This window comes from Littorina saxatilis, linkage group LG1 (genome assembly GCF_037325665.1).
Source record: "Littorina saxatilis isolate snail1 linkage group LG1, US_GU_Lsax_2.0, whole genome shotgun sequence".
NCBI lineage: Eukaryota > Metazoa > Mollusca > Gastropoda > Littorinimorpha > Littorinidae > Littorina > Littorina saxatilis.
In genome coordinates, this window is record NC_090245.1 from 101,008,019 (window position 1) to 101,022,489 (window position 14,471).

At 46.4% G+C, this 14,471-nt stretch overlaps 1 protein-coding gene across 2 annotated transcripts in view; it reads left to right on the plus strand.

The window, feature by feature from the left end:
• Positions 1-14,471, plus strand: part of LOC138947497 (centrosomal protein of 120 kDa-like) — a 35,548-nt gene that overhangs the window by 6,611 nt on the left and 14,466 nt on the right. The window contains exons 3-9 of one of the 2 annotated variants that reach the window (XM_070318981.1): positions 384-507; positions 1,394-1,548; positions 3,290-3,487; positions 4,176-4,295; positions 5,397-5,495; positions 6,008-6,278; positions 6,670-6,723. In XM_070318981.1, the coding sequence (XP_070175082.1) occupies positions 384-507; positions 1,394-1,548; positions 3,290-3,487; positions 4,176-4,295; positions 5,397-5,495; positions 6,008-6,278; positions 6,670-6,723 (1,021 nt within the window). The remainder of the gene's footprint in view (positions 1-383; positions 508-1,393; positions 1,549-3,289; positions 3,488-4,175; positions 4,296-5,396; positions 5,496-6,007; positions 6,279-6,669; positions 6,724-14,471) is intronic. The other variant, XM_070318990.1, reaches the window with a different exon arrangement.

Here is a 14,471-nt window from a genome sequence, read left to right on the forward strand (position 1 = left end):
CTTTATTAAAACAAGGTTAATTATCATTATATTAAAATATAGCATTTTAGTCATCAAGTCTTATACTGTGTGTTTGTGGTAGTTATTAGTAGTGCAAATCCACATGTATGCATTATTAGTATGAATGTACGTCTTTTGTGTATGTGCTTAGCCCGCTATGAGGCGGTTGTAAGAAATCGGGCTGGTTGGGGGCAGGTTGGGATTTTGGGGGGGCCGGTTCAAATTTTGACTTACCCTGGCCGGTAGCAAAAAAAGTTAAGGTACACCCCTGTGTTATGGCATTGGCAACCAGGAAGGATACTTTAAATTTGTTTTGCAAGAGAAGTGCATCTTACTCACTGTTTATGGCACACACAGGAAATTAATAGTTTTGTCTTTTGCAGGTTGCAAAATGGTACCCATTACTTAACTGCAAATACGGCAAAACCAAACCTGAGATACGCCTGGCTTTGTACCTGGATGATGACAAGTCACCACAGAAAGAAGGTGCTGCCAAGGTTATTCAAGGTGTGCATTGATGGCGTCTCAGTTTGTAGGTCAACAGGGATGGCCAAATCATCCGCCCGATCGCCAGGGGCGAGTAATAAATTCGCCGGGCTAGTAGAAACCGCCTGGCACATGGCCCGGGTGGCCAGTGAAAATTCTTTTTAAATGCAACACTTTTTGTTGTACTATCGAGTTCCAAAGCCATATAAACACTCCAGATGCATAGACTGTGGTATGTACCGGGCCAGCGAAATGTCTGGCAGGCTAGTAACTTTCTTGTAGTTACTCGCCCGGCTGGCGAGTTAAACATTTGAGATTTGGCCATCCCTGGGTCTATGATGTTATAGTTGGGTGATTAAGTATGCTTTGAGTGGCTGAGTTATGTGCTGTGAACATGTATTGTAAATGAAATGCTGAGTCTTGTTAGCAAAGTAATTAGTGTTGACTTTTCCCTCTGCAACAGCGATATATATATATAATTACGGTATATATGTATATATACTAGTTTCTAAAAAAAGTTCATTCCATAGTAAACCTGTGCTGACAGATTTTCTTTGTTATCAGCATTTTCTGTTGTTCTTTTCTTTACCTCTTATATTCTGCATGGTGTTTTTAGTAAGTTTTAGCTGAATCAGAGAGATTTTAATGGATAGGCGGATGAGGGAAGACAACAAGAACTGGCGTGTCTTCAGTATGTACTGTTCTTTTCTTATATCAAGTGTACACACTTCTTTTTGTTTTAAACAGTGTTTTATTCAACAATGTATTGATATAATATATATAATGAGCATGTTTAGGATCAACAACAAGCTATAAGCTACACATCTTTTTCATTTTTATATGGTTTTCCATACCTGGCGAAAAGAACCTCTGCTTCTGATTTAATGTTGATCATATCTTTGTGCAGAAAGAAGACCTGGAGTAGCAGCAAGCCTGAATGTGAAGTCTTTGGTACCTGTTCTCAACGAGCAGGAGGGATATTACCAGTTGGGACCAGCACACACCTGCTGTGACCACTTTGTGCTGTCCGTCACCATAGCCTACGCTAACAATCTCCCCCAGGTAAGCTGCTCTCAACGATTGGTTGGGGATGTTATGTTAGCGGATTTATAAAGGGTGTATGCAGGGTTTGTCAAAGAAAATTTTCCATTTTTATGTAATATTTGAATGGACAATAAAGCAGTGATGGCGCTAGTATTTTTTTCAAACTGGTACGCAAACTTTTATGATGCAAACAGTCCAGAAAAAAACGGTAGGCTGGTCATCGGAACCAGTAAGAATCCAACTCAGACTACTGGATTTGTTGTTTTACCAGCGAAAAAAACCGGTGTTCCTGTATTTTCTCATTTCAACCGGTGGTTAACGCCAATACTGTAAAGTGTTGTTTTTGTAATTGTTATTGTTATGAATGCTGAAACAAAAGTGTTCCGTAAACATCCACAAGGCAAGATCATCTGTCTTGGTGTAGTGGAATCTGCTCCTTTCATTTGAAAATGTTTGATTCTAATAATACTGTTACTATTATTTTTATTTTAATAATCTTTCTTTTTTTTCCCATCTTTTTAAAAACAATTTTTCTAGATTATTTTATATAACCAAAAGTGGTCGTTGTCTATGAATTGTTTTAGTGCTTGTATGTTATTTCTTACGAGAAAACTTTTTATGTAAAATGTTAAATTTTAATGTCTAATGTAAAGCGCCATGAGACTGCCATTCGGCGGTGAACAGCGCTATAAAAGAATGTTTTATTATTATTATTATTATTATTAGTGTTAGTTGTTTTGTTGCTTTATACACTCCTTTTGTTCCTTAAAAGTTAAAGCACACTTCTTCTCATAAAAGCTCACCATGTCGGATCTAGCCAGGCTTTTTTCATGGGATAAGACCATCCCTCCACTTGGTCACATGGGATAAGACCATCCCTCCACTTGGTCACATGGGATAAGACCATCCCTCCACTTGGTCACATGGGATAAGACCATCCCTCCACTTGGTCACATGGGATAAGACCATCCCTCCACTTGGTCACATGGGATAAGACCATCCCTCCACTTGGTCACATGGGATAAGACCATCCCTCCACTTGGTCACATGGAATAAGACCATCCCTCCACTTCGACTTGGTCACATGGGATAAGACCATCCCTCCACTTGGTCACATGGGATAAGACCTTCCCTCCACTTGGTCACATGGGATAAGACCATCCCTCCACTTGGTCACATGGGATAAGACCTTCCCTCCACTTGGTCACATGGGATAAGACCATCCCTCCACTTGGTCACATGGGATAAGACCATCCCTCCACTTGGTCACATGGGATAAGACCTTCCCTCCACTTGGTCACGTGGGATAAGACCATCCCTCCACTTGGTCACTTAGGCCTAAAAAAAAATAGGTGTGGTTACGGTAACCCGACCTACCCTATTTTTAGGGGCCGACCCTATAACTTTTTATTACATTTGTCAAAAAAAGAAAAAAAAGAGAAAAAAACGAGTGCAAAAAACGCAATGAAAGCGAAAGCGCCCGAGTCGCACACTTATTTCCCTGTCAAGTACTCAGTTCAAGTAGGTTTAATTTGTACACATTAGAAAAAAAAGTATTAAAAAAAAAAAGTGATTGCCTACCTTCCTACCCTATTTTTTTGTGGCTATGTTACCGTAACCACACCTATTTTTTTTTGGCCTAATGAAGACAACATTCTCTGCAGGAGGAACAAATAGGGTTTGCTTGTTTTTTTGTCTATGCTTGAATTTGTGTTCTTCCCGTTTGAAGGAATCTTGACTTTGTTTGTGTGTTTTTCAGCTAGTTCCCAGCAGCATGCCACTACCTGCAGCCTCCAGTGGATTCTTCTTCTACTATTCCTTGCTTGGCAATGACGTGACCAACGAAACCTTCCCAGATCTCGTCAATCCCAGCTTCCCTGCAGAGCGAGCATCAGTCAGAGTTCGCAGCAGTGTGGATGCCCTGCGCATGTTCTTCACGCGTCAGCCAGGATTGCAGGTGTGTTGGGGCTGTTGAGTGGTCCATCTTTTCCATTTCTCTTATTGTTCATTCTTGATTCTTCTTCTTCTTCTTCTTCTTCGTTCATGGGCTGAAACTCCCACGTTCACTCAGGATTTTGCACGAGTGTTTTTTTACGTGTATGATTGTTTTCACCTTGCCATTCAGGCAGCCATATGGCTCTTTCGGGGGAATTTTTGATTCAGAGTTGAACGTAAGAATTATTCAGTATGACCTCAAGTAGGCATAGCTCAATTTGTCTTCTGTTGTCTTTTATATAAGGAGAAAAGTAAAAGGGCATATTTTTGTTTTTGCTGCACCATTGTTGGAAATGGAAAGCAACAATTGACAGAGAGAATGGTAAAAAGTTTTTCGATTTTTCTTGCTATATGGTGTATAAAGAGGCACCAAATCACCATGCAATGTTGTTTAAGATTTGCTTGCTACATGGTTTATAAGCTAAAAATTTTCATATCTCCATAGATTGTATTTGACTGTAATGTGTTAGATCAGTGTGTAGCTCTTTTTCTTCTTCTTCTTGTTCGCAAGTGTTTAGCTCTACAAATAAAATTAATTTAAAAAACAGCACTTCTGCTCGTTATCAAATTTACCACACCCCCCAAAATAGATTAATCGTCAGAAAAGTTCAGACTAACAAAGAATTCAGCATGTTCACTATATGTGACAGATCCATCTGTGCTGCGGAGACCAGTCCCTTGGGAGCTGTGAAGTCCCCTTGTCATCGCTCATTAAGAAAGACAGCACAGAGATCTACATGAAGCCAGTCAGCGTGGAGGGGGATTTTCAGGTCAGTTAGGATCAGAGACATGTATCAGTGTGGACTGTTTCTTCAAAGAAAACGTCCATCTTTTGCATTTTAGAACAGTTTGTGTATTTACACCCCCGGTATAGGGCTGTGTATAGGATTCGGTCGATGTGTTTGTTTGTTTGTTTGTGTGTTTGTGTTCGCATATAGATCTCAAGAATGAACGGACCGATCGTCACCAAACTTGGTGAACAGGTTCTATACATTCCTGAGACGGTCCTTACAAAAATTGGGACCAGTCAAACACACGGTTAGGGAGTTATTGGTGGATTAAGATTCTACAAGGACTTATAGAGGGACATATTAATGGTCAAAGGGAAATAACCTTCTCAGTTGGTGGCAGTGAGAATGGTAAGGACGGGGGTGTTTTTCCTACCTCGGAGGAATTTCTTGTTATGAAGCCTTTCATACCTGCTTCGTACAGTACGAGACACCATTCAGGGGTCATATTAAGGAGTAACTGTTAGTATTTTACAGGTTGAATTTATTTCAGAGTCAACTTTGTGTGCAGACTCTCTTCGGTGTCCGAACCCTCCCCCCGTGTACACTACATTGGGTGTGCACGTTAAAGATCCCACGATTGACAAAAGGGTCTTTCCTGGCAAAATTGCTTAGGCACAGTTAATAATTGTCTACCTATACCCGTGTGACTTGGAATAATAGGCCATGAAAGGTAAATATGCGCCGAAATGGCTGCAATCTACTGGCCGTATAAAATTTCATCTCACACGGCATCACTGCAGAGCGCCTAGAACTGTACCCACGGAATATGCGCGATATAAGCGTCATTGATTGATTGATTGATTGAATTGTAAAGCCACACAGAATCAGTATCAGCAACTGGTTGTTGTTTTGTGCAACAGGCTTTCCTTCGCATGCTTTGACTTTTTCTGACTTGTTGCTTAGAAAGAGAGCCTGTCTTTTGTGAAGGCCAAGATTCATTATTGCTAAGGATCACGAGTTGAAAAAGGCTACCTTGATAAATACTGCCTTTGTAAAGTCTTTGAATTGTTTGTCATGTTGTGGCTGTTAGACACTGACATTCAACAGTGGTTGGTATTTACTTTACACCTGTGTTTTCAGTTGGTTCCACCCAACAAAGTGAAGCAGCAGATTCCTGCATTACCAAACTCCCTTGCTCCTGCTGTCGGTGTGTCGGTGGTGCTCAGGAAAGAAGATGCGGTTAGTGCAGCTAGTTTTTTTGTGCTTTTGTTTGTTATGTTTTGAAGGGGGGTGGGGGGTGTTATTTGAACACTTTTTTTTTGTTATTTTGCTTTTAAATTTTGTTCAATTTTGTAACGGCTATACGGTCATTGGCAGATTTATAAGGCAGTGACATTGATCCATGTACCTCTGATGACAGCTTTTTGTTTTATGAAAAATTATTTATCAAAGAAATTCTTGGTTAGATGGTGTTAATCAAACAGTGACAGTTGCACTATATTCAAAATGGTAAATAGTAAGTCAGTGTTGTATAAAATAAATCAGGAATCAGTCTAATTTTTGTCTTAAAAGTTTGTCTTTACTAAACTAATGTTACCATATGACATAGGCATATCATGTGCATACTGAATTTTATGTTTTGTCATGTTATGTTGTATGATGTTTTATTGTTATGATATGAACCACACAGGACTTAATTTCTCATCAAAGATTATAAAGTTTTCTATGTCCATGTTGCAATTCTCCTGCAGGGAGCAGTAACGCCAGTCAAAGACCACGCCAACAACGCGGCTCTTCCATTAAGCCCAAGCTCCTCCCCCATTACAAAATCCTCTCCCTCACAGTTCTCCCCTCCCCAGCGCGACAGACCTGCAGAGAAGGGGAGGGAAAAGGAACAGCCAAGAAAAGCGAAGCCCTCGGCGGGGGGCGATGGAGGTGATGGGGAGGACTACACGGAATCTTTCGAGGATGACGAAACTCACAACACAGTCAGCTTAGGGGAACAGGTCAAGAAGAGAGCTGGTGAGATTTCAGATAATAACACATGCAAACCAAATCTCCGCAATTTCGCTGATTTCTGCGAAAGCAACAACAAAAAGGCTTTCTAGTGCATGTAATTGTGAACTGTACATGTGCCTGTAACTAACATGTTTTATACTTTAACCCAGGTGAGAGGGACAAAATAGTCTTCTGCTTTACATGCACAATGTATCTTTCACCAGAGGGGGTTAGTTACATTCATAATTTCGAGGCCAACATGCTACAGTTCATAGATGTTTTTAAAGGTTATAATTTTTTCTTTCAAGCCAGAAAAAAAGTTTGGGGGTGAGGCTTGCTTTTGTTATAAACAGTATGCCTACACAACTCTTAATGACTGTAATGTTACAGTTACACTTTGTTCTGTCATGTGTAGCAGCAGAGCAGCAGAAGAGTGCAAACCCCCATCAGCATGGAGCGTCACAAGCAGGTAACCGTGTACAGAAACACATAATTAAAGACTCAAGTTCATTTGAAGTTGTATGGGGAGGAAAAACGTCAAGTCAAACACAATGAGTACACCTTACATATTTTTGTTTGATCACCTTGCAGTAATTATTTTAATGTATGAAATAATGATTGAAAGCAAACTTGATTTTTCAGATGAAACAATTCAGTCAAACTAACCTTTTGGTAAGCTGAGGACAGTGAGAGAACATTTAGGAACATGACCTCATTGTAATTTGTACAGTGGAAATCATCAATATTTATTTTTCATGTTGAGAGCAGAAAAAAAGAGTTTGTAAAAAGCAAATTTTGAAACTTTACTTACAAATTACTTTTGTTGGAGGTCAGGATAAAATTACTGATATTTTGAAAACATACTACCCTACTTTCCGGGTGACAAGGCGCTTCGTTATCTAAGACGCACCCCCTTCTTTTTAAAAAAAATTGTAATCCAGTCACCCATTGGACGCAGGGGGCCGATAGGGCGCACCAAAATGACCCAGTTTTTGCCATGAGAGGTGGTTCCCCTGTCATATCTGAGAGAGGAAACACTTCCTGCATCGGGGTCAGTGACCAGTCAGTGACCGACTTTAACTGAGTGAAACTATGTGTGCTCTGTGTGTGCGGCCAGATCAAAGGCATTGTGATAGCTGGGTGGCCTTGTTAAAAGACACGACCTTCTTCCCAGGGGTCAATGACCCAGTTTTTGCCATGAGAGGTGGTTCCCCTGTCATATCTGAGAGAGGAAACACTTCCTGCATCGGGGTCAGTGACCGAGTTTAACAGAGTGGAAATCTGTGTGTGCGGCCAGATCAAAGGCAGGGCAGTACCTAGTAGCTGAAACATGCATTATCACAAGTTGTTTGACTGGTACTCAAGCGGTCTCTTTGATTTTTTTCGTATTTCATACACGGATTAGGCGCTTCGTTATAAAAGACGCAGGGGTCAAACTCGAGGAAAAAAGTCGCGCCTTATGACCCGGAAAGTACGGTAGATGGAGTGTGCACACAGAGAGAGCTTGGGAGGGCACAGTGTATATTGTTGTGTTTGAATGAATTGATTGCATCTTAACCAGGATAATTATATTCCTAGTGTACTACACACGGTTGTAATGCAGTCTCTTCTCCTTCGTTCATGGGCTGAAACTCTCACGTTCACTCATGTTTTTGCACGAGTGGATTTGTATGTGTATGACCGTTTTTACCCCGCCATTCAGGCAGCATACGTCGATTAAATTACATATTCTTACTCCGATTCACATATTAGCATTGACGCAGTCGAGATGCTAGGTAGACTGAAAAAACGCTATCCCGTCTATAGTATAAGGGAAGCAACCCAAGCAAAAAAGTAGCAAGCTTGCTACCCTGGGTTGCCTCCCGTAGCGTGCATCACGCCACAGATCTCGTACCCAATACGAGACACCCTCATTCGACATCTTTCAGCCAGAGAGACAGGTCGTGCTTGATTTCGCTCCTAGGCTGTTGTTTGCTGTCTGCTTGACACCCACCAGCCTCGGCTCCCCGTCTGCTCATAGCTGTTTCTAGCGGTGAGATTGTTCCATTTTGTTGTTGTTTGCTTTGCCATTCTGCTGAGAATTTTCTCGTCCGCGGACTTGTGAATTTTGCTCGGTAGTTTGTTGCTGTGGCCGCCATTTTGGTCTCCATTTTTCGCTTACACGTGGTGTTTTTTGCTGGTTAGTTTGGGTCCGTGCTCGGACTTTTAGCGTCGACCAGTAGCACTATTACCTGCTTGTAACTTGTACTTTGTGCTAGTTTATTCTGCTGAAGTTTTAACGTCCTAGAGACTTGTGTATTTTCAGTAGTTTGTTTTCTCGCGTGACAGCATGTCTGATAGTAAGAAAAAGCGAGCGGCTAAGGCCGAGAGTAAGGGCAAAGGCCCTGGCAAACCTAAGTCCTCGGCTTCTACTTCTTCGGCTAGGAACCCCACGGTTCACGTTTCTGACCCGAAGACTAACTTCGTTTTTTCGGTGCCCATTTCGGCGCCGGAGGAAACTTCGTCTGGCTCGCGGGCGGCGGGCATTACCGCTACCACGTCCGTTTCGAACCCGGCGCCTGTGCCGGAGGCTGGCACTCTTGTGGCTAGCCTTTTGTCCTCTTTGCTTCCAGAAATTGAGATGGCGCGGACGGACCCTGTTTCCAGCTCTGCCTCCCTCCCGGGGGTGTGCGACCCTCGGTCGTTGGCTTCCTGTGTTCCTGTTGTTTCCGGATCACCTGTCCAGCCTGCTGGCTTCGGCGTTGGTGCTGGAGGCGGTGAACAGGGAGGCGTTTCTCTTCTCGGCCGGCGCTCGGTGGCTACCGCTTGCGGGAGTGCACCTGAGCAGGTCCCTTTTGGGATACGGTCGTCACAAGGTATGTGCTCGCAGCAGCCGTCCGCTGCACTTCCGGCTCCGGCCGGAAGTAGTGGTTCACTGGACAGCGGACAGACCATGGTCCCTGCCGGTTTGAGCTACGAATTACGTAAGCAGCCGTCCGCGGCAGCTTCCCTTCCGGCTCCGGCCGGAAGTAGTGGTTCACTGGACAGCGGACAGACCATGGTCCCTGCCGGTTTGAGCTACGAATTACGTAAGCAGCCGTCCGCGGCAGCTTCCCTTCCGGCTCCGGCCGGAAGTAGTGGTTCACTGGACAGCGGACAGACCATGGTCCCTGCCGGTTTGAGCTACGAATTACGTAAGCAGCCGTCCGCGGCAGCTTCGCTTCCGGCTCCGGCCGGAAGTGTTGGTTCACTGGTTTGCGGACAGCCCATGGTCCCTTCCGGTTCGAGCCTTGCCCTGCTACAGCAGCCGGTTCCGGCAGCTGCTCTTCCTGCCTGGGCAGGAAATGTAGGTCAAACGGGTCGTGCACAGTCATCTGTCACTTCCGGTTCCGGCCTAGGGCTTCCGGGTTGTGGCTTGCAGACTCCTCAGCACCAGCTATGGCATAGTTCTGCTGTTGCGTCTGCACTCCCTGCTCCTCCCGGCTTTTCCGGTTCGGTTCCCGCTGCTTCCGTTGTGTCGCCGGTGAATTTCGAATACGGTGGTTCTCCTGGGCATACAGGCTTTTTGCCTCTGTTGGGACAGCAGCAGCCACCCACTTCGGTGGTGGCCGCTAGCTCCTCTCTTCAGCTGCCTTCGGTCGTTGGTGACTCTCATCTTCCTCTTAGTCAGGGGTGCGAGTTTCATCGATGGCCAACAGGATGGGCGTTCGGCTTACGGCCTTCCCTCGCAGCGTCATTTGTCGGGTTCTTTTGGCTATGAGCCGTCCCCTTCAGGTGGCGTTTCGGACGTCGGGTCCGTGTACGAGGAGCAGCTGCCTTCGGCGGCTCTGGCCAGCTTCCGAATTTACGTCAGCAGTCGTTCGCGGCAGCCGCTTCCAGCTCCGGCCGGAAGTAGAGGTTCACTTGCTAGTGCACAGACTACTGTCACGTCTGGCTCGAGCCTTGTCCTATGACAGCGGTCGCCCGCGACAGCTGTTCTTCCGGTTCCGACCGGAAGTGTAGGTTCACTGGTTAGTGCACAGGCTACTGTCACGTCCGGTTCGAGCCTTGCCTTACGTCGGCAGTCGTACGCGACAGCGGCACTTCCGGTTCACGGAAGTAGTGCCTCGTTGGAAGGTGGACAAATAATGATCCCATCCGGCTTGAGCTGCGCTATACGTAAGCAGTCGTCCGCGACAGCTTCTCTTCCGGCTCCGGCTGGAAATGTTAGTTCATCGGGGTGTGGGCAGCCCATGGCCCTTTCCGGTTTGAGCTTTGCCCTTTGCACGGCAGCCATTTCCGGCAGCTTCGCTTCCGGCCTTGGCAGGAGGGTAGGTCAAGCGGGTAGTGCACAGGTTACTGTCACTTCCGGTTCTGGCCTACGGCCTACCTTTGGGTTCCGAGCTTCAGCTCGTAGGTGGCTCAGCACCAGCTTTGGCATAGCGCTGCTGTTGCTGCCGCACTTCCGGCTCCTCCCGGATTTTCCGGTTCAGTTCCCGCTGCTTCCGTTTGGTCGCCGGTGAATTTCGAACAAGGCTTGCCCTATGGGCATACAGGCTTCTTGCCTCTGTTGGGACAGCAGCATCCACACACTCCGGTGGTGGCCGCGAGCTCCTCTCTCCCACTTTCCTTGGTTTTGATTCCTCTCATCCTCCTCTCAGTTAGGGAATGAGCACAATCGATTGCCGACAGGAAGGACTTCGGTCGGCAAAGAGGAAGCAGCTACTTCTGGTTTGAAGAATCGCCCTTAGTAGCTTTTCGCCTTTTTGCCTTTTCGCCGAGCCCCCCTCTTCGACAGGGGGTGGCCTCCGGCGTCGGTTTCGTTGCTGGTTCCTCAGGGTTCAGCTTCGGAGCTGGCATCGGAATGCCTTGCCGCTCCTGCGCAGGCTTCCTCCTTCGTGCCCTTAGCGGACCAGAGGAAGTTGCCTTGGCCAAGGTCGTCTCATAGCTGCCTGTTGGCCTTTCCCCGTCCGCGCGCACCGTTTTTCGGTCACGCCGGAACTTCTTTCGCTTCTTACAAAGCCGTTGAGGAAGGATTCGGTTCTGCCGTTCTATGGGCAGAATCTCCTATTCTCTGAGGAAGGGGGCTGACAACTTTTGGAACTCAGTTCCATTTCCGAGACTCTCCTGCGGGCGCTTTCTCGCGCTCTGGCAGATTCCTTGGCGCCCTTTTCCCTTAGTAAAGGGCAGGACGCGGAGGAAGTGTCTCACTCCTCTCCACACTTACAAGGGTGAACGAGGCACAGATGAGGCTGTCCTCTCTGCGCTATTTCCATGCGGTCTCGTGCGGAAAGGACTTGTTTCTTGCCCACTCCCGGTTTTCTGAGGAGTCGACAAGGAACATTCTCAGTTCGTCATCCTTGGTGGACGGTCTCTCTCCGGCAGCCTGGCCTCTCATGCCAGAAGCAGGGGATTGAGACCAACAGAGAACAGCGGTTCCCTTCTTTTGAGCTTCAATTTGAAAGCAGCAAAAGCAGGCCGCTCCTAAGCAGGCTATACCTAGCGGACTCAGCCTAAGCGGCCTACGTCCTCAGCTCAGGTGAGATTGTTTCTTTCACAGCCGTCATAGGACGCTGGGTTTTTGAAACAACAGCCGGCCTTAGGGCTTCGGGGTTTTAGCCTCGGCGGGAGCAACAGCCATTTCATCCGTTGGAGGTGGTGGTTGTTGTTTTCCTTGTGCTTGTGGCTTCGGGCTTCGACATTCTTTCTCTTTCCCAGCGTATGGGTGCTGAGAGGTCGATTTCCGTTTAAAGGGGGGTTTCTGCCTTTGGGCTTCCCCGTTTTCTCTTGCCACCAGCTTCTGGACTTGGTCCAGGTTTGTCTTTCGCCGAGTCTGACTTTGTCTTTCTCTAGCGATCAGACGCGTTCTGGTGTTTCGTCCAAACTTAAGGTTCACTTGAGTTGGCCTCGGAAGTAACATTCAGATTTTCCTGAGGGTGCATTGTCTGGGCAACGCATGTTTGAGAAGTCATTCTTGGCTTGTCACTTTTTCTCAGGTTTTTTGGCTACTCCTCCCCTTTGTGGGCAGAGGTCTAGCTAATGTTCCAGTTTTCTCGGTGCTGGCCTCTAGGCCAGCATCTTTTTCGGCGGCCGAAACTTTTGGTTTCTTACTGTGCCTGTGTACTTTGAGTACTTTGGCGCAATGGCCGGCCTACGGGCAGCAAGGCTCTCGGCCTTAGCCTGTGTTATAGTCTCCTGCCTGTCGTGTTGCGACTTTGGCAATTGGTTCTTGTGACTGCGGATTTCGTCTCTTCCTCTTCTCCATCATGCTTGCATGATGTGAGTTGGGACGATTTCTGCCGGGTTGGGCTTCCGGCCTGGTCACCCCTTCTTCACTTGCAACTATGACTATTACTGAGAACTCTGGTCTCGGGAGGCTGACGGCTGGTTCGCTTCACGGTTTTCCGTCTTTCTTACCAGCTTCGTCCTTTCTGTTTCGGGTTTTTTGATTCATTTTCAATTACCTACAAGCAGTCTGCTCTGAGATCACGCTGGCTTTCGTCATTTTGTTTCCGGTCTCCGGTCACATTAGGATTTGGCCACTGCGGGTCCGCATTTGCGGTGCTTAGGCACTACCTTAGGTCGCTTCGTCCCCTTTTTTACCCCTCTCTCTGCTTGCGCAGGGAGGGGCAAGGGACGACTGGTGACCGTCTCCCTTGAGTTTTGCTCATTGAGGTGGACCCTGGTACTTGATACTCAGGCGTCTCTCTCTTTCCGGTTTGGAGTTTGGTCACTCTTCCGGAGCTGACTGTTCTCTCAACGGCCTTTGGGCCTCACTCCATCCCAAAGTTTTCTTACTTTGGCATGTTTGCCTTATGGTCTCCGTGAGGGTCGGTCCTTTTCAGGGCTTAGCCGGCAACCTTACGCACGGATCTTTTCCAGGCCATTAGCATTTCCTTCCATTTAAGGGGGGGGGGGGGGGGGCAGCTTGTCCTTCCCTCTACTTGGTCGGGTTTATCCAAGACTGGGGTCCTTTTCCGGACTGTTTTACGGTTCAGAAAATTGGAAGAAGTGCTGGGCACAGCTTACTGGCTCTCTGAGGTTGTCTTTCGCATTCTTGCCTGAGAGACATCTCGGCTGTCAATCAGGGTGGTTCTCGGTTCGATTCTGTCCTTTGGCAGTGGGCCAGTTCCTGGCAAGGGTTTAGAGTGAGTCAGTGGTTGCTTTCTCACGGGATCCTTTCCTGACTTTTGGCAGTGGGCCAGTTTCTCGGCAAGGGATTTTCTTGCCTTCCGCCTTGTCATAGCTTATGCTATCTTTCCCTCGGCTCGGCCTGAGCTCTTTTCCAGGGCCTTGGCCTTTTTTTTTTTTGCCTATGGGGTTTGGATGATGTCCTGCGCACAGCTTCTGGCGCTAGGATTTTGTCTTATCAGGTTCTGCAGACATTGCTGCCCTCTGTCAGGATGGGTCTCGGCCTGTTCCTTCCTTGGCGGCAGCTGGCTTTTGTCTCTCCAGAACTTTAGAGTGAGTTTGAACTTTTTGATCTTACCCACCACCTTGTTGGAGTTATCTGCTAATATGTGACTCGGAGTAAGAATATGTAATTTAATCGAAAATTTTTAATTAAATTTTCATTTGATTAATATACTTACCCGAGTCACATAGGTAATTCCCTCCCACCTTCCCCGCTTTTAGTTTCTTTGTATTCTAGAAGTCGAATGAGGGTGTCTCGTATTGGGTACGAGATCTGTGGCGTGATGCACGCTACGGGAGGCAACCCAGGGTAGCAAGCTTGCTACTTTTTTGCTTGGGTTGCTTCCCTTATACTATAGACGGGATAGCGTTTTTTCAGTCTACCTAGCATCTCGACTGCGTCAATGCTAATATGTGACTCGGGTAAGTATATTAATCAAATGAAAATTTAATTAAAAATTTTCGATTTCGGGGGAGGCATGCTGGGTATTTTCGTGTTTCTATAACCAACCAAACTCTGACATAGATTACAGGATCTTTTCCGTACGCACTTGGTCTTGTGCTTGCGTGTACACTTGAAGGGGGATAAGGCACTAGCAGGTCTGCACATAAGTTGACCTGGGAGATCAGAAAAATCTCCACCCTTAACCCACCAGGCGGCCGCGGCCGGGATTTGAACACAAGACCTTCCGATTAGGAGGCCGATGTCTTACCACCTCGCCACTGCACCCGTCTGTAATGCAGTCAAATGTCAAGACTTAACACTTATGGAGAGAAGCTATTTAACTGTCATGTGAGTCAAAAAACAAGAAAGGTAGGTTGTTGGAACGTTTGTTATTGACAAAA